Below are 24566 nucleotides of genomic sequence, written 5' to 3' on the forward strand. Positions count from 1 at the left end.
AAACTTATTGGGTGTAAGAATTAAAGCATATGAGACTCCTTTTTCAAGTTGAAAAGTGGGTTTGGTGGAGATGTGGATCAAATGGCCAACCTCTGTGTTTCTTAGGATAGGGGCCACAGAATCTACATTTAAATTAACATCTAAAGGGCCTTCCCTTTACTACCAGTCTCAAAATAGAGATCCAGCCTGCCTTATGACCCACAATCCCATTTGACAAGCAGCTCAGCCTAGACTCCAGACTGCTGGATTGTGGAACTAATAGGTGAGGGAACCAGTTCTACAGCAAGCAAGTTCTAAACTTGGCTGGTATGTACCTGCCTCAACTTACCTCTGGCTTTACACAAAGACCTAATTTGGTTGGGCTTTGCTTCAGCTGAACTGCAGCTCCTGGTAGCCTTGAGAAGCTGGCTGGAGAAAGAAGCAGGCGAAATTAATATGTCAGCTTTACATTTAGGCAGAGGAAGGCTTTAAAGCTGCAGAACATACACTCATACAAGACCTTCAGTCAACAAATGTCTCCCTGCTACTTAGACCAAGCTGAACCATTTATTACTCCCAGTCAGAATTCTATAGGATAAGAAGGCAAGAGCCAGGAAGCAGAGAAGTCAGGAGATCTATAATCCATTAAAAACTACTGGTAATCTGGCTCCTTATAAAAGAGAAGGAACAGAAAATTTCTTCTATTTATAAAACTCCAAGAGATTCCATAGATTTAATATCTGAGACAAGTAGGTCTTCCTAGAGAGGATGAGGTGACTAAGAACCACAGACAACCAAGAGGAGGCTACAGGGGCTAGAGTGCAACCAGAGCAAATAAGATTATTTATTGGAGAACTGGAAAAATATACTATAAATCCTCTGCTTCCAGAGAATCAGTCATAGACTAAATGGACTAGAAAGAAGGAGAGAATCTATGTATCCCACAGGCAAATTCAGGGCCTATGCTTTGACCTGCTGTCCTAAAAATAAGTGGGTGTGATCTGAGGATTCTTTCTTCATCATAGGCAGAGTTTGCATCATTATCATTAACATCATAAACAATATCAAGATTATTGGCACTATAATCATTTTTAATCAACGTGGCGCACCAGCCAACTGAGCCAGAACCAAGATCCACTTCCAAGCAGAACAATCACAGGCCACTTTTATACAGTGTTAGATGCACAGAGATGTTGATTAATCCCAACACAATGTGATTGGGATTAATATACGATTTTAATTCTCAAAACAAAACTTGTAAAAGTAATTTTTTATGATGATGATGTCATTCACTAACAGAAAATATAGTCTTTCTAACAAATGCAAAAAATAGTACTTTTTAAAAATTTGTGTAAAAACAAAAATTTCTACCATTTATTGAATGGCTGTTCTGTTCCAGGCACTTGACTTAACTCTTTTAAGCTTTGTAACAACCCTGCAAAGAAAATTTCCCCCATTCACAGAGATGTGAAGTTCCATAATTAGTAAATGGCTAAAGCAGAATTCCAACCCAGATCTGTCAGATTCCAATGTCTATACTCTTACTAGTCACTGGGCTAAACTGCTTTGCTATGAACGTTTTTGTTTTAGTTTTTAGGAAAAAGCCAAAAAACATACTCCTTTAGGAGTCCTACCCTGTGTGTTCCCTGATTTCTCCTATGTCAACCAGATCTAGGAAACAGGTGTGAGAAAGTCTCTACTAGAAAAGTCTAGGCTAATAGCTTCTCCTTTTGCAGCAAAGGTCCCAAGCCCTACTCTCCATGAATATACCTGCTTTTCAAACCATACCCATCTCAGAAATGAGTGGGATGTCATCAATGACCACTTAAAAAGTTAAGTATTAGTTTCCCTAGGCCAAGGCCCTAGAGCCTCAGGTGTCAGATTCTGTTCCAAGTGTCTTTGGCTTCTATAAAACTCAGGGTATTGAGTGAGGCAAGTGGATTACAGAACACAGTCATTCCCTGAGATCTTAGTCACCCTATAATAGCTATGTAAAATAATTACTCTATCTGCCTTTTGTAATTATCTTGCTAAGCTGGTGGTCTAGTATCACTTTTTCAAGACAAGAGTCTCCAAGGAAGAAAACTTACCCCTGGAGAAAAAAATGAGACATTTGCAGATGTGTTTTTCCACAGATCCCACTTTACTGTCTTTCCTCTCAGAGTCCAATGTTCAGGAGCTACTTAAAATGAGCTGTCCCAGGAAATCTAGGCACTGAAGAATAATTAGTGCCAGAGTCAAGAAATTAGCACATGAGAGGAGTGACTTTATTCACAATAGGTAAGATAAACATAATTAATTTTCAAAGGAGAACAAATGAAATTAACATAGATAATTGCAATAATCAATAATATTGTTAGTTTAATTCATAAATTAAAGTTAAAGCCTGATGCCATAACTCATAGGTTTTATATTTATTTTTCCCTTATCCTGTTCAAAGATGTGCGAGGCAGCCCAAGATACAATTTTTGCCAATTCTTTTCTCATCCAGAAGGCATGAAATATCAGCCCTACTGAGTATTGTGGAGCAAATCTATTCCAGTTAAAACTTATAGTGATTTAAGGACAGACAGATGTATATTCACAATATATTTGTGCACAATACACCCTGGTCAATATCAAATGGCAAATCCTCAATATCGTTTCAAATAGGTGAGTGTCAAGATCATTTAAGGGTAGTGACAAATAATCCCAAACTCATAAATAATTCCAAACCAATATAATTTCATTAAGGACACTGCACTTAGCACTAGGCATTCCATGTTATAGGTCTTCAACAATGTATAGTATTTACTATACATTGTTGTGGGAGTATGGAAGAGAGAGAGTGTGTGTGTGTGTGTGTGTGATGTATACATAACCCTTCAACAGTTTTCCTAATGCTCAAATCCCAGGCCAAGCTTCAATCTTGGTCTGTCTTCATTATACTGCTTCACACATTCTCAGACTGCCTCACCACTGAAAGCACACTCGTACAAGAAGGGTCATATCATAGACTATCCTCAAAAAAAAAATGCCTGCTGAAGTGAATTATTGAGAGCCACTGGACAAAAGGAAGTCTAGTTACTTTAAATTCACACTCAGCAATGAACTCCCTCTTTTTTTTTACCTTATCAGTTACTCACTTGACTTACAAACTCTAAATGCATATTAATGTTTGAAAAATTCAAACATATGACTTAAAAGTTGGTATTTTCATCTACCAATTAATATTCAAAAAAATGTAATGTTCCAAATGCTCTGAATGCCCCAACATTTTAAGTGTATACTTGCAGCCTTTTTAGAGAAATTTTGATTATACAGATTCTAGATTGCTTGTTTTAAGGGAAAAAAATCAGTTGCATTACTTAATAGCCATAACTTGCAATTTGTCAAAATACAAATTCCAGCTCATCTAGTGAAACTAGAGTTCCAAAGCTATCCACATTCCTTCCCATTCAGTCAGGTTTAGCTAGCCAGTAAGTTTCCAAATCCATCATGGAGCAACCTTCTCTCTGTCATCACAGGTTGTTGATATCATAGCTCCAAGGAACATCTGAGCTTCTGATACCCAGCTTCTGAGATCCAGTAAAGTTCAACAAGCATTAGTAGGTCCCAGACGACACATTTCAGCTGAAACTGGACAAGTCACTAAAGCCCTATAGTGCATTCTGAAAGCCTGGGTGTGTCACCAGGTATCCTCTTTGTGAGACCCCGCTGCTCTAGTACACTGATTTTAAGATACCAACAATGATGTGGTAAAATAAAAATGAAATCCTGGAGTGTGGGCATTCTCAGCTAGTGTAACTGGTGGATCCAGTTTCCTCAGGGACTCTTCATAATGGAAATTTTAAGTTCCTTGGAAGGCTGAGTTCCAAAAGCTGGCCTTTAATTTCACCTAAGAGAGCCCACAAGGAGGAAACGGAGTTAAGAATCATCTGTATGAACCATCATGCCCAAAACTTATTGATAATTTTCTAAGTCAGATTAAACTTGACGGTATGAAGAAAAGAAAGGAAAATATATTGAAGTCTTATTATGTGCTAAGCATTATCCTAATGTTATCGAATTCTAAAGTGTCTGTAATTGTCCGTATTTCACAGGTGTGAAAACAGAGACAGACTTAGAAATGTTCCCAAGATATTACAGGCAGTGTGTGTTGAAGCTGTAATACAAATTGATCTATCTGTCTTACTGCAAAGTCAACTTTTTTTCTACCATATCATACTGCAAGCCAAGAACATCTCCCTAAACTGTTCTTACAGAAAACAGACGTTTAATACACATCAGTGTCCCTGAATCAATTCTCAGGTATCAGCTCTAAGTTGAGTTCACTGAAAACCCCCCAAACAGGAGTTCCAAATAGTTACAACATAGAGAAAATGTTTGGTTATTATGATAGACAAAGACCCACTTGGGCCCTAGGGCAAGTTCTTAATTTGAACATGACAGGAAGTAAAACAGATTATTTTAACTTGGAGAACCTCCACCACCTTAAATATGATGAAAAAAAAAATTAACACGCATGGTGGCACATATCTATAGTCCTAGCTACTTGGGAGGCTGAGGCAGAGGGATCACTTGAGCCTGGGAAATTGAGGCTGTGTTGAGTCACGATCACACAACTGCACTCCAGCCTGGGTGACAAAGTGAAAAGCTGTCTCAAAATAAATAAATAAATAAATATTAAAAAAAAAATAAAATTAAAAAAACAGATGAGATGTAGAAACAAGATTCATGTGGCATGCAGTGGAAAAGCCAAAAACTGGAACTTTCGTAGGTCCAATTAAAGTTACTTTTAACATTCTAAGGTATAGCTTCCTCTTCAAGAATCCAGTGGCCAACAGTGCATAAGTTTCACCAAATGGGCCTCAAATCAAAGAGTCTGGTAGTGCCTAGAGCTTGAGCAATGTAGACATGGAATGAGCAGAAGGTGTTGAGATGAGTAGAATAAGGCAGGAAGAAGGCCCAGACACAGAGAAATGGTGTAACTGACTGTGCCCTTCCTCTGGACTTCAGGCCTCTGCTTTGTTGAACTAAATAATCTTTCAGAACCAGGAGGGCAAAAGTTTCTGCAGGTATCAACTCAGTACTTAAAACCAGCACTTGGATTTATTTCCGAAGAGTGCATAGGCTTCTGTGAAATGGGGACAATTATCATTCTCCAAAATTGCTGCTGAAATGACCTGCTATCAGTCCAGTTGGACCCTAACACTAATAACACCTATGATTATTACAGAGGGAAAACTAAGGCATTGAGAAGTGAGGAAACTCACTTAAGGACACAGACATCATAAGAACAATAACTCAATTGCACATACTCTGTATAAACACACACACACACACACACACACACACACACACACACTGAACTGTATACTTTAACCCATTTCCCAATTAGGGAAAAAAAGTGCAGCTCACTGCCAGCACAGTATTCTGGGGGCAAACAGAAAACAGATTAAAAGGTTGACATTCATGATATGTGAATTATATCCCAAAAAAAGTGGTTTATTTTGTTTTTCTTTTCATTATACTTTATGTTCTAGGGTACATGTCCAAAACCATGACTTACCTTCTAGGCAACACTTTTGACAGAGATGTAGTATTTCTACATTTAAAAGACTACTAGTGGCTTCTAACTCATTTTTATCAAACATTATCAAGTACTTTCTTTGTGTAAAATGCTGTGATAGATTATATGAAATATTTAGCAAAATAAGTTTGCAGTAATTACATAGTGTACTAAGAATGTATTATATGTCAGGCAGGTACTAAGCAATTTCATGTTAAGTAATTGCCGCCTGTTAGGTAAGTGTTATTGTTCCCATTCTATAGTTTAGGAGACTGAAGCTGAAAAGATTAGATAATTGTACAAGAAACACAGTAAGAGGCAAAACTGAGATTAGAACTTAGGTCTTTCTGACTATAATTTTATCCATTATGCTAAGCAAGTGAGAAGAGGAAGAGAGATCTAAATGCAAAGAATACAAAAGAGTGAATAATGGAGTTCTGAACTATGGAGGAGTTTCAGAGTTCTCAACTATAATGCTGGAATGACAGTGCAAAAATGGCTTTAAAATTCTGTCTCAGTGTGGAATCTGGGGCCTGAAAGTCTTTCTGACACAGCAGTCATCTTAACAAAAACGCACTTCCAAAAGATGCATATGATTGAAAATGACCATAATATCCAACAGCAAACATAACTTTCTGTGTGGTTGTTTTGGTCTAGGATTCCTTGGCTATGTGAGCAATTGACATATTTCAAGGGCATATTCATTAACATTTTGTGAGCAGACACTCATTCTTAGTGTTTACCAAGCTCTAGGTGCTTCCTAGATGATAGAATGAATAAGATACGATGACTGCCCCAAAGGAATGCCCAGATAGGAGTTTATTGACTCCATATATGTAGAATATATATGCTTAAGTGCTAGGCTTTAGCATCAGATAACATGGGTATCTGTTCTAGTGCTGCTACTGACTAGCTGTGATCTGTAACAAATGTTTACATTACTCTAGGCTTTCATTTCCTTATCTATAAAGTGGGGTTATTTTGAGGAATAAATAGATAAGCATGTAAACCTACCATGTATAGAAGATAGTGAGCAAGTAGCACTTCATGGTAGCTGCTATCCTCCTCATCATCATCACCATTGTCACCTGGTAGCAAAGTACAGAAGAATTGGCTCTCCATACTTAAGACTTGCAACTCTCTGATTATTTTTGTTGCTCTCAAGTATATTTGATATACTTTCCGTTTATAACTGAACATTTTCCCAAGGGTCCAGGCCCTAAAGATGCCAAACTACTAGTGGATAGCAGACTGCTGGAAGAAAGCCCACTCTAAATTCACCCTGAACACATCTGAAAACATTATTTTTATATATAGCCAATTACAGTTTTCTAGCCTAGAAACGAGCCTTCACAAGGTCAGAGAATGTTTCCCCTCTTCCTAACAGCACTCTGTATGTTACTTTTTTATGTTATTTGTGTTTGAGTGGGCCTTACACTCCTAAAATGGTGCCTAATTTTTGCATGATAGTTTTATGTGATAAATACACACAGGTAAGCTGGTATGATGGTAAAGAGCAATGGCATTGCAATAAGGTAGATTCAGGTTCAAATTCTGTTTTCTCTGCCTACTAGCTATGACCTTGGAGAAGACCCTTATGCTTCCACAACCTGTCTCTGTAAAATGGGATAATAAATACATATCTCATATGAAGGTTGTGAAGATTAAATGAGGTGATAAGATCTAGTGTTTGGTAACATAATAGGGTTACTATAGTTAACTATTTATTGTATATTTTAAAATAACTAAAATAGTAGAATTAGAATGTTCCTAACACAAAGAAATGACAAATGCTTGAGATGCTGGAGACCCCAATTACTCTACTCTGATTTGATCGTTACACATGGTATGCCCATATCAAAACATCACATGTACCCAACAATTATATACAACTATTCACCCATAATTAAAAGTGCAGATATTGTAAAGATTGAGATGGTATGTTTAAAGTATTCAGCACACTATCTAGCACATAGTACATTCTCAATAAATGTCACTTTTTGTTATTACAAAAAAGACATGAATTAGGTGAACCTAGTGACTCAGGTTCATTTTCAATTAAATAAGCATTTATTGTGCACCTTGCAAACATCTTACGCTCTGCTACTTTCTGTGGGTACTAGATAAAAGAAATGTATAACATGAGTCCTCTAAAACAAAGTCTGTGCTTTTCACATGTATATGACCCTGAAAGAAAGGTTATCTTGCAACCATGTCCTCATACTGGAAGGTGGGGCTGGTACTAGCCTTTCTGCAATCATCTGTAGATGAGAATGTGAAGGAGGAAGGTAAATATGTAGAGGTGGAGTTAGGTTTAATGAGTCATCTCACTCACTATAATCACTACAAGCTATATAAGGGTCATTATCCCAATCCATCGTCACCCTGCAAGCTGCATCAGGCTTTATCCTACTTGTTCCTTTGGTGAACCAGGTGAGAGATAATTCATCCAGCTACATTTATGAATATTTGGTGCTGTCCATAGTAGAAGTCTAGGGATAAAAACTAAGGCGGAGTTCATGTATATTTTGCCTTTCTTTTCTTTTTGTTTCTTTCTTTCATTTTCTTTTCTTTTTGTTTGCTTATTTGTTTGGTTAGTTTAGTTTATTCTGGGGCCTTTTTGGAATAAGTTCATTTTTATGGACAAGAATAATGCAAGTAGAAGTTTGCCTTCCTCTAGGCCATTCCACACTCTGTTCCCAGTCTTTTTCCATGCCCTCTTTTCTGGGTTGTCCAGCTCAAACTGGGAGGCAGCTGGGACTGTTGCAGAGTCCCTTCCTTGTTCAGTGTTGGTTCCCAGAGCTCCAAGATCTACTTATTCACTAGTTAAACTGCTGCTTGCATTGCTGAGCTCTTCTTCTTGATTAATTAAAGAGAAGGGTGTTTGGTCAAGTGCTTGACATTAAGAGAGTTCCTAAGCTCTACTGAGGGCTATCTCATGCCTCTAAAACACCAAGCTACTTTGAGCCTCTTCGCCCATTTTTAATTTGCTGAAGGTCTTAAGGGTCCAGTTTAGCTTCTGGTGCCCATAGGATAAACAGATGTGCATGGTGGAAGGTCTGTCACTTTTGACTCAAGAAAAGCAGTGAAACTAGAAAGAGAGATTGAGGCAATGGTGTCTGGCTGGTTCTGGAAACTTTGGAAGCCTTAGAACAACACACTCAAAGTGTAGAGATACTATGTAGAGACTATACTTACCCATGACAAGAAATATAGAGACCTGAGGTCTATACTCAGTTGAACCAGTAACATGCCAAGAGTTGATCATAGAAAAGTAACTCAAAGTTAACAAAGTTAATTTTCATTGTGTTCAACAGTGTTGTATCATCCCTGGCCCATCCTTACTTTTTGAGATTTAAAAGAAACAAGAGACATGGCACATGTATACATATTTAACAAACCTGCACATTGCACACATGTACTCTAGAACTTAAAGTATAATTTAAATAAAAAAGAAACAAGAAGTTAAAAAAAATCATGATGGTTATTATTAAAATGAAAATTGCTGATAAGTTAAAAGGGGAGAATATGAATAATAGGGTTCTTTGTTTTTCTGTGTCCAGGTTCACTTAAACTTGCAAAAAGATGACCGACCTCTTGAGAAGTGTTGTCACTGTAATTGATGTTTTCTACAAATACACCAAGCAAGATGGGGAGTGTGGCACACTGAGCAAGAATGAACTAAAGGAACTTCTGGAGAAAGAGTTTCATCCAGTTCTGAAGGTGAGAAACGTGCCAGAACTGAAGGCTCCTGGAGTCCTGTACATGCTCTGTTATATGACCCAGATCAGCTAAAATGTGCACAGCCCCAGTAGACTCTAAGCAACCTCTATGAGCAGTATTTTGGGGATGCCAGAAAGTCTGTTAAAGCAGCATATTATTTTAAAGAAAGTGAATGTTTCGTCCTCACTTTTCCACCTATGCACTCCTACCTTATAGACTCTCAGACTTTCTTATATACCCAGGATTTTCCTTAGAAAAAGCAGAAAATAAATTTGTGCTAGGACACAAATGAATAAATTATCTTATCAAATGGGAAAAAAAAAGTATAGAAAGGGAAATCATCTACATGGCAAGCTGACAAAATAGCTATGATTAAGAATCAAAAACAAAATATCAGCATTTTATTCCATCTACTTAAAAAGGACTCAGTTAGCCAGGCATGGTGGCTCACACCTGTAATCCCAGCACTTTGGGAGACTGAGGCGGGTGGATCATGAGGTCAGGAGATCAAGACCATCTTGGCTAATACGGTGAAACCCTGTCTCTACTAAAAATACAAAAAATTAGCCAGGCGTGGTGGCAGGCTCCTGTAGTCCCAGCTACTCGGGAGGCTGAGGCAGGAGAATGGCGTGAACCCAGGAGGCGGAGCTTGCAGTGAGCAGAGATCATGCCAGTGCACCTTAGCCTGGGTTACAGAGTGAGACTCTGTCTCAAAAAAAAAAAGAAAGGACTCAGTTATTAGCTTCAAAATAATATATGATAAATTCTAACATGGAATATATTAACATGTAATCATGTAATAGTTACAATTTATGTAAAACTTAGAAATATCAGTTACTGAACTTGGTTTATTCCACTCCTTCCTGTAGGCCTTACCTAAGCACTTAATCCTTAAGCTTAAATCCTTGAAATGTCTTCTTCTGAGGATCCCAGTAGTCTTTATTTTCTATTAACCCTTAACATTTACTGGGTTCTATTAACCTAAAGTAATCCTCCATTGGACTAAAACTACATCATGTCAAACATCCACAATTTCACAGCACTATTTGAATGTGTTGGCTGAGTATGCAGGTTAGGCTGACCAGGTCTCCCTTGGTATGTCACTCATATACAGAACCCAGATGATCCAGACACAGTGGATGTCATCATGCACATGCTGGATCGAGATCATGACAGAAGATTGGACTTTACTGAGTTTCTTTTGATGATATTCAAGCTGACTATGGCCTGCAACAAGGTCCTCAGCAAGGAATACTGCAAAGCTTCAGGGTCAAAGAAGCATAGACATGGTCACCGACACCAAGAGGAAGAAAGTGAAACAGAAGAGGATGAAGAGGATACCCCAGAACATAAATCAGGTTACAGACATTCAAGTTGGAGTGAGGGAGAGGAGCATGGATATGGTTCTGGGCACTCAAGGGGAACTGTGAAACGCAGACATGGGTCCAACTCCAGGAGGCTAGGAAGACAAGGTAATTTATCCAGCTCTGGGAACCAAGAGGGATCTCAGAAAAGGTACCACAGGTCCAGCTCTGGTCACTCATGGAGTAGTGGCAAAGAGAGACATGGTTTCAGCTCTGGAGAACTGAGGGAAAGAATCAATAAGTCACATGTTAGCCCTTCTAGGGAATTTGGGGAAGAATATGAATCTGGGTCTGGATCAAAGAATTGGGAAAGAAAAGGTCATGGTGGTCTGTCATGTGGATTGGAGATTAGTGCGCATGAATCAAACTCTACTCAGTCAAGAAGTAGAGGACAAAAGCTTGGGTGTAGCCGTTCATGTTCAGGAGATAGTCGGAGGCGAAGTCATGCATGTGGTTATAGCAATTCAAGTGGGTGTGGAAGGCCACAAAATGCTTCAAATTCTTGTCAGTCACATAGATTTGGAGGGCAAGTAAATCAATCTAGCTATATTCAGTCAGGCTGTCAGTCAGGAATTAATGGAGGACAAGGCCGTGACTGTGTCTCAGGAGGTCAGCCCTCTGGATGTGGTCAACCTGAGTCTAACTCCTGTAGTCAGTCCTATAGTCAGAGGGGATATGGAGCTCGAGAAAATGGTCAACCACAGAACTCTGGAGGACAACAGAGAACAGGCTCAAGTCAGTCCTCTTTTTGTGGACAATATGAGTCTGGAGGTAGCCAGTCTTGTAGTAATGGTCAACATGAATATGGTTCCTGTGGCCGCTTTTCAAACTCTTCTAGTTCAAATGAATTTTCCAAATGTGGTAAACATCGGTCTGGTTCAGGTCAGTTTACTCGCTGTGAACAACATGGAACAGGCTTGAGTCAGTCCTCTGGCTTCGAACAACATGTATCTGGCTCAGGTCAAACTTGTGGCCAGTATGGGTCTAGATCAAGTCAATCCTCAGGCTATGATGAGCATAGGTCTAGCTCAGGTAAGACATCTGGCTTTGGACAACACAGGTCTGGCTCAGGTCATTCCTCTGGCTTTGGCCAACATGGATCAGGCTCAGGTCAATCCTCTGGCTTTGGACAGCATGGGTCTGGCTCAGGAAAATCCTCTAGTTTTGGACAGCATGAGTCTGGCTCAGGACAATCCTCTGGTTTTGGACAACATGAGTCTAGATCATGTCAGTCTAGCTATGGACAACATGGTTCTGGCTCAAGTCAATCATCTGGCTATGGCCAACATGAATCTAGACAGACATCTGGTTTTGGACAACATGGGTTGGGCTCAGGTCAATCCACTGGCTTTGGCCAACATGGATCAGGCTCAGGTCAGTCCTTTGGCTTTGGACAACACGGGTCTGGCTCAAGACAATCCTCTGGCTTTGGACAACATGAGTCTAGATCAGGTCAGTCTAGCTATGGCCAACACGGTTCTAGCTCAAGTCAGTCATCTGGCTATGGCCAACATGGGTCTAGACAGACATCTGGCTTTGGACAACATGGATCAGGCTCAGGTCAATCCACTGGCTTTGGCCAATATGGATCGGGCTCAGGTCAGTCCTCTGGCTTCGGACAACATGGGTCTGGCTCAGGACAATCCTGTGGTTTTGGGCAACATGAGTCTACATCAGGTCAGTCTAGTTATGGCCAACATGGTTTTGGCTCAAGTCAATCATCTGGCTGTGGTCAACATGGGTTGAGTTCAGGACAGACATCTGGATTTGGACAACATGAGTTAAGCTCAGGTCAATCTTCCAGCTTTGGCCAACATGGATCAGGCTCAGGTCAGTCCTCTGGCTTTGGACAACATGGGTCTGGCTCAGGACAATCCTCTGGTTTTGGGCAACATGGGTCTGGCTCAGGACAATCCTCTGGTTTTGGGCAACGTGAGTCTAGATCACGTCAGTCTAGCTATGGACAACATGGTTCTGGCTCAAGTCAGTCATCTGGCTATGGCCAACATGGGTCTAAATGGACATCTGGCTTTGGACAACATAGTTCGGGCTCAGGTCAATCCACTGGCTTTGGCCAATACGGATCAGGCTCAGGTCAGTACTCTGGCTTTGGACAACATGGGTCTGGTTCAGGACAATCCTCTGGTTTTGGACAACATGAGTCTACATCAGGTCATTCTAGCTGTGGCCAACATAGTTTTGGCTCAAGTCAGTCATCTGGCTGTGGTCATAATGGGTCGAGTTCAGGACAGACATCTGGACTTGGACAACACGCGTTAAGCTCAGCTCAGTCTTCCAGCTTTGGCCAACATGGATCAGGCTCAGGTCAGTCCTCTGGCTTTAGACAACATGGGTCAGGCTCAGGACAATCCTCTGGCTTTGGACAGCATGAGTCTAGATCACATCAGTCCAGCTATGGCCAGCACGGTTCTGGCTCAGGTCAATCATCTGGCTATGGTGAACATGGGTCAAGTTCAGGACAGACATCTGGTTTTGGACAACAGGGGTCAAGCTCAGGTCAATACTCTGGCTTTGGCCAACATGGATCAGGCTTAGGTCAGTCCAGTGGCTTTGGACAACATGGGACTGGCTCAGGACAATTCTCTGGTTTTGGACAGCATGAGTCTAGATCACATCAGTCTAGCTATGGCCAACATGGTTCTGGCTCAAGTCAGTCATCTGGCTATGGTCAACATGGGTCAAGTTCAGGACATACAACTGGCTTGGGACAACACAGGTCAAGCTCAGGTCAATACTCTGGCTTTGGACAACATGGATCAGGCTTAGGTCAGTCCACTGGCTTTGGACAACAAGGGGCTGGTTCAGGACAATCCTCTGGTTTTGGACAATATGAGTCTAGATCACATCAGTCTAGCTATGGCCAACAAGGTTCTGACTCAAGTCAGTCATCTGGCTATGGTCAACATGGGTCAAATTCAGGACAGACATCTGGATTTGGACAACACAGGTCAGGCTCAGGTCAATCCTCTGGCTTTGGCCAATATGGATTGGGCTCAGGTCAGTCCTCTGGCTTTGGACAACATGGGTCAGGCACAGGACAATCCTCTGGCTTTGCACAGCATGAGTACAGATCAGGTCAGTCTAGCTATGGCCAACATGGTACTGGCTCAAGTCAATCATCTGGCTGTGGCCAATGTGAGTCTGGCTCAGGTCCAACCACAGGTTTTGGACAGCATGTGTCTGGCTCAGACAATTTCTCTAGTTCTGGACAACATATATATGGCTCAGGTCAGTCCACTGGATTTGGCCAATATGGTTCAGGCTCAGATCAATCAACTGGCTTGGGCCAGGGTGAATCTCAACAAGTAGCGTCAGGATCCACAGTTCATGGGAGACAGGAAACTACTCATGGTCAGACAATAAATACCGCTAGACATAGCCAGTCTGGTCAAGGACAATCCACACAGACGGGGTCCAGGGTAAGGAGAAGACGAAGATCTAGCCAAAGTGAGAACAGTGACAGTGAAGTGCACTCAAGGGTCTCACACAGACATTCAGAACACATTCACACACAAGCTGGATCTCATTACCCAGAGTCAGCATCCACAGTTCACAGAAGACAAGGAACTACTCATGGACAGAGAGGAGACACCACTAGACATAGCCACTCTGGTCATGGACAGTCTACACAGACAGGTTCCAGAACAACTGGAAGACAGAGATTTAGCCACAGTGATGCCACTGACAGTGAAGTGCACTCAGGGGTCTCATGTAGACCACACCCACAAGAAAAAACTCACGGCCAAGCTGGATCTCAACTTGGAGAATCAGAATCCACAGTTCATGAGAGACATGAAACTACTTATGGACAGACAGGAGACGCCACTGGACATGGCTACTCTGGTCATGGACAGTCCCCACAGATAGGGTCCAGGACAACTGGAAGAAGGAGATCTGGCCACAGTGAGTCCAGTGACAGTGAAGTGCACTCAGGGGGCTCACATAGACCACAATCACAAGAACAAACTCACGGCCAAGCCAGATCTCAACATGGAGAGTCAGGATCCACAGTTCACGAGAGACACGGAACTACTCATGGACAGACAGGAGATACCACTAGACAAGCCCACTATCATAATGGACAATCCACACAGAGAGGGTTCAGGACTACTGGAAGAAGGGGATCTGGCCACAGTGAGTACAGTGACAGTGAAGGGCAATCAGGGGGCTCACACGCACATTCAGGACACACTCATGGCCAAGCCGGATCCCAACATGGAGAGTCAGGATCTGCCATTCATGGGAGACAGGGAACTATACATGGACAGACAGGAGATACCACTAGACATGGCCACTCTGGTCGTGGACAGTCCACACAGAGAGAGTCTAGGACAACTGGAAGAAGGGGATCGGGCCACAGTGAGTCCAGTGACAGTGAAAGGCACTCAGGGGTCTCACAAAGACCACACTCAGGAGGACACACTCATGGCCAAGCTGGATCTCAACATGGAGAGTCAGAATCTATAGTTGACGAGAGACACAGAACTACTCATGGACAGACAGGTGATACCAGTGGACATTCTCAATCTGGTCATGGACAGTCTACACAGTCAGGATCCAGTACAACTGCAAGAAGGAGATCTGGCCACAGTGAGTCCAGTGACAGTGAAGGGCACTCAGGAGGCTCACACACACATTCAGGACACACACATGGCCAAGCCAGATCTCAACATGGAGAGTCAGAATCCACAGTTCACGAGAGACAACAAACTAATCATGCACAGACAGGAGATACCACTGAACATTCCCACTCTAGTCATGGACAAACCACACAGACAGGGTCCAGGACAACTGGAAGAAGGGGATCTGGCCACAGTGAGTCCAGTGACAGTGAAGGGCACTCAGGGGGCTCACATGCACATTTAGGACACACTCATGGCCAAGCCGGATCCCAACATGGAGAGTCAGGGTCTGCCGTTCATCGGAGACAGGGATCTATACATGGACAGACAGGAGATACCACAAGACATGGCCAGTCTGGTCATGGACAGTCCACACAGACAGGTCCAGGACAACTGGAAGAAGGGGATCTGGCCACAGTGAGTACAGTGACAGTGAAGGGCACTCAGGGGGCTCACACACACATTCAGGACACACTCATGGCCAAGCCGGATCCCAACATGGAGAGTCAGGATCTGCCGTTCATGGGAGACAGGGAACTATACATGGACAGACAGGAGATACCACTAGACATGGCCAGTCTGGTCATGGACAGTCTGCACAGACAGGTTCCAGGACAACTGGAAGACAGAGATCTAGTCACAGCGAGTCCAGTCATAGTGAAGTGCACTCAGAGGTCTCACCCACACATTCAGGACACACTTACAGCCAAGCTGGATCTCAATATGGAGAGTCAGGATCTTAGGTTATGGGAGACAGGGAACTATCATGGACAGACAGGAGATACCACTAGACATGCCCACTATGGTCATGGACAATCCACACAGACAGGGTCCAGGACAACTGGAAGAAGGGGATCTGGCCACAGTGAGTACAGTGACAGTGAAGGGCACTCAGGGGACTCACACCACATTCAGGACACACTCATGCCAAGTAGGATCTCAACATGAAGAGTCAGAATCCACAGTCACGAGAAACAACAAACTACTCATGGACAGTCAGGAGATACCAGTGAACATGGCCACTCTGGTCATGGACAAGCCAAACAGACAGGGTCCGGGACAACAGGAGTACAGAGATCTAGGCACAGAGAGTCCAGTGACAGTGAAGTGCACTCAGGGGTCTCACACGACCACATCACAAGAACACATTCATGGACAAGCCGGATCTCAACATGAAGAGTCAGAATCCACAGTTCATGAGAGACACCGAACTACTCATGGACAGACAGGAGATAGCACAGGACATGCCCACTCTGGTCATGGACAAGCCACACAGACAGGGTCTAGGACAACTGGAAGAAGGGGATCTGGCCACAGTGAGTACAGTGACAGTGAAGGGCACTCAGAGGCACACACACACATTCAAGACACACTCATGGTCAAGCTGGATCTCACTATCCAGAGTCCGGATCCACACTTCATAGGAGACATGGAACTACTCATGGACAGACAGGAGATACCACTAGAGATGCCCACTATGGCCATGGACAATCCACACAGAGTGAGTCTAGGACAACTGGAGAAGGGGATCTGGCCACAGTGAGTCCAGTGACAGTGAAGTGCACTCAGGGGGCTCACATACACATTCAGGACACACTCACGACCAAGCCAGATCTCAACATGGAGAGTCAGGATCCTCAGTTAACAGGAGACAGGGAACTACTCATGAACAGATAGGAGATACCACTAGACATGGCCAGTCTGGTCATGGACAATCCACACAGAGAGGGTCCAGGACAACTGGAAGAAGGGGATCTGGCCACAGTGAGTCCAGTGACAGTGAAGTGCACTCAGGGGGCTCACACACACATTCAGGACACACTCACGGCCAAGCCGGATCCCAACATGGAGAGTCAGGATCTGTCGTTCATGGGAGACAGGGAACTATACATGGACAGACAGGAGATACCACAAGACATGGCCAGTCTGGTCATGGACAGTCCGCACAGACAGGTTCCAGGACAACTGGAAGACAGAGATCTAGTCACAGCGAGTCCAGTCATAGTGAAGTGCACTCAGAGGTCTCACCCACACATTCAGGACACACTTACAGCCAAGCTGGATCTCAATATGGAGAGTCAGGATCCTTAGGTCATGGGAGGCAGGGAACTACTCATGGACAGACAGGAGATACCGCTAGACATGCCCACTATGGTCATGGACAGTCCACACAGACAGGGTCCAGGACAACTGGAAGAAGGGGATCTGGCCACAGTGAGTACAGTGACAGTGAAGGGCACTCAGGGGGCTCATACGCACATTCAGGACACACTCATGGCCAAGCCGGATCCCAACATGGAGAGTCAGGATCTGCCGTTCATGGGAGACAGGGAACTATACGTGGACAGACAGGAGATACCACAAGACATGGCCAGTCTGGTCATGGACAGTCCACACAGACAGGTTCCAGGACAACTGGAAGAAGGGGATCAGGCCACAGTGAGTACAGTGACAGTGAAGGGCACTCAGGGGGCTCACACACACATTCAGGACACACTTACAGCCAAGCTGGATCTCAATATGGAGAGTCAGGATCCTTAGGTCATGGGAGACAGGGAACTACTCATGGACAGACAGGAGATACCACTAGACATGCCCACTATGGTCATGGACAGTCCACACAGACAGGGTCCAGGACAACAGGAGTACAGAGATCTAGGCACAGAGAGTCCAGTGACAGTGAAGTGCACTCAGGGGTCTCACACAGACCACACTCACAAGAACACACTCATGGCCAAGCCAGATCTCAACATGAAGAGTCAGAATCCACGGTTCACGAGAGACACCAAACTACTCATGTACAGACAGGAGATAGCACAGGACATGCCCACTCTGGTCATGGACAAGCCACGCAGACAGGGTCTAGGACAACTGGAAGAAGGGTATCTGGCCACAGTGAGTACAGTGACAGTGAAGGGCACTCAGGGGTCTCACACACACATTCAAGACACACTCATGGTCAAGCTGGATCTCACTATCCAGAGTCCGGATCCACACTTCATAGGAGACATGGAACTACTCATGGACAGACAGGAGATACCACTAGAGATGCCCACTATGGCCATGGACAATCCACACAGAGTGAGTCTAGGACAACTGGAAGAAGGGGATCTGGCCACAGTGAGTCCAGTGACAGTGAAGTGCACTCAGGGGGCTCACATACACATTCAGGACACACTCACGACCAAGCCAGATCTCAACATGGAGAGTCAGGATCCTCAGTTAACAGGAGACAGGGAACTACTCATGAACAGACAGGAGATACCACTAGACATGCCCACTCTGGTCATGGACAATCCACACAGAGAGGGTCCAGGACAACTGGAAGAAGGGGATCTGGCCACAGTGAGTCCAGTGACAGTGAAGTGCACTCAGGGGGCTCACACACACATTCAGGACACACTCACGGCCAAGCCAGATCTCAACATGGAGAGTCAGGATCTGCCGTTCATGGGAGACAGGGAACTATACATGGACAGACAGGAGATACCACTAGACATGGCCAGTCTGGTCATGGACAGTCTGCACAGACAGGTTCCAGGACAACTGGAAGACAGAGATCTAGTCACAGCGAGTCCAGTCATAGTGAAGTGCACTCAGAGGTCTCACCCACACATTCAGGACACACTTACAGCCAAGCTGGATCTCAATATGGAGAGTCAGGATCCTTAGGTTATGGGAGACAGGGAACTACTCATGGACAGACAGGAGATACCACTAGACATGCCCACTATGGTCATGGACAATCCACACAGACAGGGTCCAGGACAACTGGAAGAAGGGGATCTGGCCACAGTGAGTACAGTGACAGTGAAGGGCACTCAGGGGGCTCACACACACATTCAGGACACACTCATGGCCAAGTAGGATCTCAACATGAAGAGTCAGAATCCACAGTCCACGAGAAACAACAAACTACTCATGGACAGTCAGGAGATACCAGTGAACATGGCCACTCTGGTCATGGACAAGCCAAACAGACAGGGTCCGGGACAACAGGAGTACAGAGATCTAGGCACAGAGAGTCCAGTGACAGTGAAGTGCACTCAGGGGTCTCACACAGACCACACTCACAAGAACACATTCATGGACAAGCCGGATCTCAACATGAAGAGTCAGAATCCACAGTTCATGAGAGACACCGAACTACTCATGGACAGACAGGAGATAGCACAGGACATGCCCACTCTGGTCATGGACAAGCCACACAGACAGGGTCTAGGACAACTGGAAGAAGGGGATCTGGCCACAGTGAGTACAGTGACAGTGAAGGGCACTCAGAGGTCACACACACACATTCAAGACACACTCATGGTCAAGCTGGATCTCACTATCCAGAGTCCGGATCCACACTTCATAGGAGACATGGAACTACTCATGGACAGACAGGAGATACCACTAGAGATGCCCACTATGGCCATGGACAATCCACACAGAGTGAGTCTAGGACAACTGGAAGAAGGGGATCTGGCCACAGTGAGTCCAGTGACAGTGAAGTGCACTCAGGGGGCTCACATACACATTCAGGACACACTCACGACCAAGCCAGATCTCAACATGGAGAGTCAGGATCCTCAGTTAACAGGAGACAGGGAACTACTCATGAACAGATAGGAGATACCACTAGACATGGCCAGTCTGGTCATGGACAATCCACACAGACAGGTCCAGGACAACTGGAAGAAGGGGATCTGGCCACAGTGAGTCCAGTGACAGTGAAGTGCACTCAGGGGGCTCACACACACATTCAGGACACACTCACGGCCAAGCCGGATCCCAACATGGAGAGTCAGGATCTGTCGTTCATGGGAGACAGGGAACTATACATGGACAGACAGGAGATACCACAAGACATGGCCAGTCTGGTCATGGACAGTCTGCACAGACAGGTTCCAGGACAACTGGAAGACAGAGATCTAGTCACAGCGAGTCCAGTCATAGTGAAGTTCACTCAGAGGTCTCACCCACACATTCAGGACACACTTACAGCCAAGCTGGATCTCAATACGGAGAGTCAGGATCCTTAGGTCATGGGAGACAGGGAACTACTCATGGACAGACAGGAGATACCACTAGACATGCCCACTATAGTCATGGACAGTCCACACAGACAGGGTCCAGGACAACTGGAAGAAGGGGATCTGGCCACAGTGAGTACAGTGACAGTGAAGGGCACTCAGGGGGCTCACACGCACATTCAGGACACACTCATGGCCAAGCTGGATCCCAACATGGAGAGTCAGGATCTGCCGTTCATGGGAGACAGGGAACTATACATGGACAGACAGGAGATACCACTAGACACGGCCAGTCTGGTCATGGACAGTCCGCACAGACAGGTTCCAGGACAACTGGAAGACAGAGATCTAGTCACAGCGAGTCCAGTCATAGTGAAGTGCACTCAGAGGTCTCACCCACACATTCAGGACACACTTACAGCCAAGCTGGATCTCAATACGGAGAGTCAGGATCCTTAGGTCATGGGAGACAGGGAACTACTCATGGACAGACAGGAGATACCGCTAGACATGCCCACTATGGTCATGGACAATCCACACAGACAGGGTCCAGGACAACTGGAAGAAGGGGATCTAGCCACAGTGAGTACAGTGATAGTGAAGGGCACTCAGGGGGCTCACACACACATTCAGGACACACTCATGACCAAGCCGGATCCCAACATGGAGAGTGGGGATCTGCCGTTCATGGGAGACTGGAAACTACTCATGGACAGACAGGAGATACCACTAGACATGGCCATTCTGGTTATGGACAATCCACAGAGACAGGTTCCAGATCTACTAGAACAAGTCATTTTCAGTCACATAGTAGTGAAAGGCAAAGGGATGGATCAAGTGAGGTTTGGAAACATGGCAGTTATGGACCTGCAGAATATGACTATGGGCACACTGGGTACGGGCCTTCTGGTGGCCGCAGAAAAAGCATCTGTAATTCTCACCTTTCATGGTCAATAGATAGCGTCACAAACGAGCAACTGTCTAGACATTGACAATCATTTTGTAGTTCTGACCTGATAGTATCCAAAGTAACTAAAAGAACAGGAAGACACGGTTTAAATCATGAACAGTCAGTGATAAGTTATGAACATTCAATTGATTCTCAGTATCAGTCTGGACCCATTATAAGAAGAAGTCAGGAATCTAGTCATGGACATTCTGTAGTAACTTATAAACAGTCAAACAACACCTATGTTCAACCTGAATATAACACAGCCAGAAGGGAGGGATGTACATATAGCCAGTCAAATGACCATCTTGGATCTGACCATGGACAATCCATATCAGTTCATGTCCATTCAAAATCTAGTTCAATCAGAAAACAGCAATCCCATACTGATAATAAAAGGCATTTGGAAGATTAGGAGAAAGACACTCATGAGCAATTAGGATCTAGGCATGGGAAGTTAAGAGTTCAATACAATAGTTTTACACAGATCTAGCCAGCAACATTTGGGAGATACAACTTTTCATGGGCAGGTAAGATCCAGCACAGGTTTTGCCAGATAGGTATGAAGTCATGGGCCATCAAGAGATGTCTAGGGTCAATCTGGATTCAGTACCAATGAAAGACAAGTATATAGCAATGGCCAATCAAATGACAGTTATAAGCAGTCAAATGACAGCAAAAGTCAAAGATACATTTTCAGTCACTTTCTTGACAGCCCACAGGAATTGAAGAGTATAGGTATAGATATTCATCAAGCAGTACAACCACATGCAGTGGGGGAGACAAAGGCAAGAATCAGAATCAAGTCTGTCAGGAGGTATCAGAATATACAGTGAGGATGTGAGCAATAAACAGACAAGAGGCTCTGAGGCCAGTGGTTACCACAGAAAGGAAAGAACAGGCTCTGGTTCCTTCTGCGTAGATAGCAACACCCCACTCTATGAATATGTCCAAAAACAAAGGAGTTATTACTTTGAATAAGAGGCCAACACAGACTAGCCCAAGAAAAGAACTAACCCAGAGAAGAAATGAGACACATACATGAAATTAAGGTATTTAACATGATCTCCTCTTTTGGTAGTAGGGGTATATATCTGTTCTTACATTTTAACTATAGTTCTGTACTATATTACTTTTGTTTGGTGCCAGGTGTTTTTGTAAGACTCCACATTCATTGAACTCCTTGGTTAAAAAACAGTGAATGGGGCCAGGTGCAGTGGCTCACGCCTGTAATCCCAGCATTTTGGGAGGCCGAGAAGGGTGGATCACGGGGTCAGGAATTCGAGACCAGCCTGGCCAACATGATGAAACCCTGTCTCTACTAAAAATAGAAAAATTAACTGGGTGCAGTGGCAGGTGCCTGTAATCCTAGCTACTCAGGAGGCTGAGGCAGGAGAATTGCTTGAACCCAGGAGGCAGAAGTTGCCGAGATTGCACCACTGCACTCCAGCCTGGGTGACTCAGTGAGACTCCACCTCAAAAAAAAAGAAAGAAAGAAAGAAAGAGTGAATGGAAGAAAAAAATAAACATCATTTGGGGCTATATTCAGAACTATATAATAAAGTGAGATTTGTGTGGTTGGGAATAAAATTAGGGTTTAAAAAAATTTCTGAGTTTCAAAATTTGGATTTTCCAGATTTTGTTTTAATTAATTATTGACAAACCTATCCAAGGAGCTAAATGACATGGTTTAGGAGCCAAAATGTCTCTAGAAACATTATAACACATCCCATCCTGAACAAAGAATGTGTAGTAGTTTCCCACATGAATATTCAGAATATTTGCATCTTTTTGTGTCACTACTAGAACTCTGTACAACTATGTTTACATTTATTGTCATGGCCTTCTGGATATAGGATCCAGAAAACTGTACTTCATAAAAATTGGCAATAAACGTTTCATCAAGTTATAGTTTCTCTTCTCTTTCATCTCCACAAACACAAACATAGTTTCCTGCCATGGGATCAGATGCAGTTTTCTTCTACCTCCACACAACTAGACGGCAGTGAAGCACTCAGGTACGAATAATAAGGACTCCAAAGAAGACAAAACTCAACCGTATCTGATATTTTCCTCAATCTAATCACTGCCCAATGCTTCCGCAAAGCATTTACAGAAAGGCTTTATACTGATGAGTTGACCTCAGGTGTTCTAGTTTATCATGATCATCACAGCAATTGTTATCAAACATAATCCCAAGTAGCTACTTTCCAAGACAACCCAAGCTCTGGAAATAAGAGTTATACACCATGGATTTTCTCTGTCAAAGATATTAATGGAAAAATCACTCTCAATAGAAGCTAATTGGGTCCTGAAGTTTCTAGTAGAAGAAAAACAATTAAAAATACATTATTCCTGCCTAAAAGGAGAAAATACATGAATTTATTATGAACAGTGAGGGAAGTAATGATTAGTAGAAGAATTATGTACAAAATATACTATACTCAGTAGAAAGTTTACTACTATAAAACCCAAATAAAATGTCCAGAATGTCAGAACTAGTAAGAACTTTAAAGATTACTTCCTTAATTTGCAAGTAAAAATAAAAAAGCCAAGCACACCATACTTAATTAAAAGAGTGATAATTCTCTCCATTAAATTTGGTGCTATCCAAATTTATCCTCTTTTCACTCAAAAATCAAGCTACTTTTCCTCCACCTTCACTTTTGGAATTCAAACTAAACTGAAATTCGTCAGTGAGTGTTCAAAATCACAAGTCCCTGTTGGAAGCAGAAGTTATTTGAAAAAACAACAACAACAACAAAAAACAGGCTAATTCTTCTGATTAGACTCAGAATATATCTATCTAATCTGGTTTTTAAATTTTAATATTAAGAAGGACTTGTACTTTCTGAACTTTAAATCATGCTATGTAATCAACAAAACACTAGTTTGTTAGTTTACTAGTGAAAAAGCTACAGTTATACTATTAGTGATACTCAGCAAAATTACTGTGTATATAGAAGTTAACCCTAAATAGTAACCAATACATAGCAATCTATCAATCACCATTTATTCACTGAATAAATACTAATAATCAAAGAACAATTAGAAATTTAAATTTGATATTTAATCTCTTTCTATTATAAAGTAAGTCTATACCTATAATAAAAAGAGAAATCCATAGATTTTTATTCTACCTCTGCACAGCTAGATGACAGCCAAGTAAATCTATGGATTTACTTTATTTACAAGAGAAGAGATTAACTTGCTAATTAGAAGTGCTGCTATGACCACAGTATAGGTTTCTGATTCTCAAGCCAAAGCTCGCTCTACTGTGTCAGGGCGTCTGCACTCATTCCATACATCTGTAATTCCACATTCCACCGCTAGATGGCA

The 24566-nt window shown here is 43.1% G+C and overlaps 2 protein-coding genes across 2 annotated transcripts; both read left to right on the forward strand.

The window, feature by feature from the left end:
- Positions 1-7912: 7912 nt before the first annotated feature.
- FLG2 (filaggrin family member 2) lies at positions 7913-16784 on the forward strand (the record flags this gene model as incomplete). The annotated part of the gene is given in 10 exon segments (XM_033195337.1): positions 7913-7963; positions 9094-9253; positions 10368-15642; positions 15645-16023; positions 16025-16164; positions 16167-16184; positions 16187-16222; positions 16225-16394; positions 16396-16606; positions 16609-16784. Coding segments are annotated over 9 exon segments (6543 nt in total), but the record flags the coding sequence as incomplete, so codon positions are not given.
- Positions 16785-16786: 2 nt separating this feature from the next.
- LOC117074133 (filaggrin-2-like) lies at positions 16787-23136 on the forward strand (the record flags this gene model as incomplete). Its single annotated transcript, XM_033195353.1, is given in 3 exon segments — positions 16787-19136; positions 19368-19925; positions 19928-23136. Coding segments are annotated over 3 exon segments (4251 nt in total), but the record flags the coding sequence as incomplete, so codon positions are not given.
- Between the last annotated feature and the right edge of the window lie 1430 nt (positions 23137-24566).

The sequence above is a fragment of the Trachypithecus francoisi genome, unplaced genomic scaffold (assembly GCF_009764315.1).
Source record: "Trachypithecus francoisi isolate TF-2019V2 unplaced genomic scaffold, Tfra_2.0 Lachesis_group5, whole genome shotgun sequence".
Lineage (NCBI taxonomy): Eukaryota > Metazoa > Chordata > Mammalia > Primates > Cercopithecidae > Trachypithecus > Trachypithecus francoisi.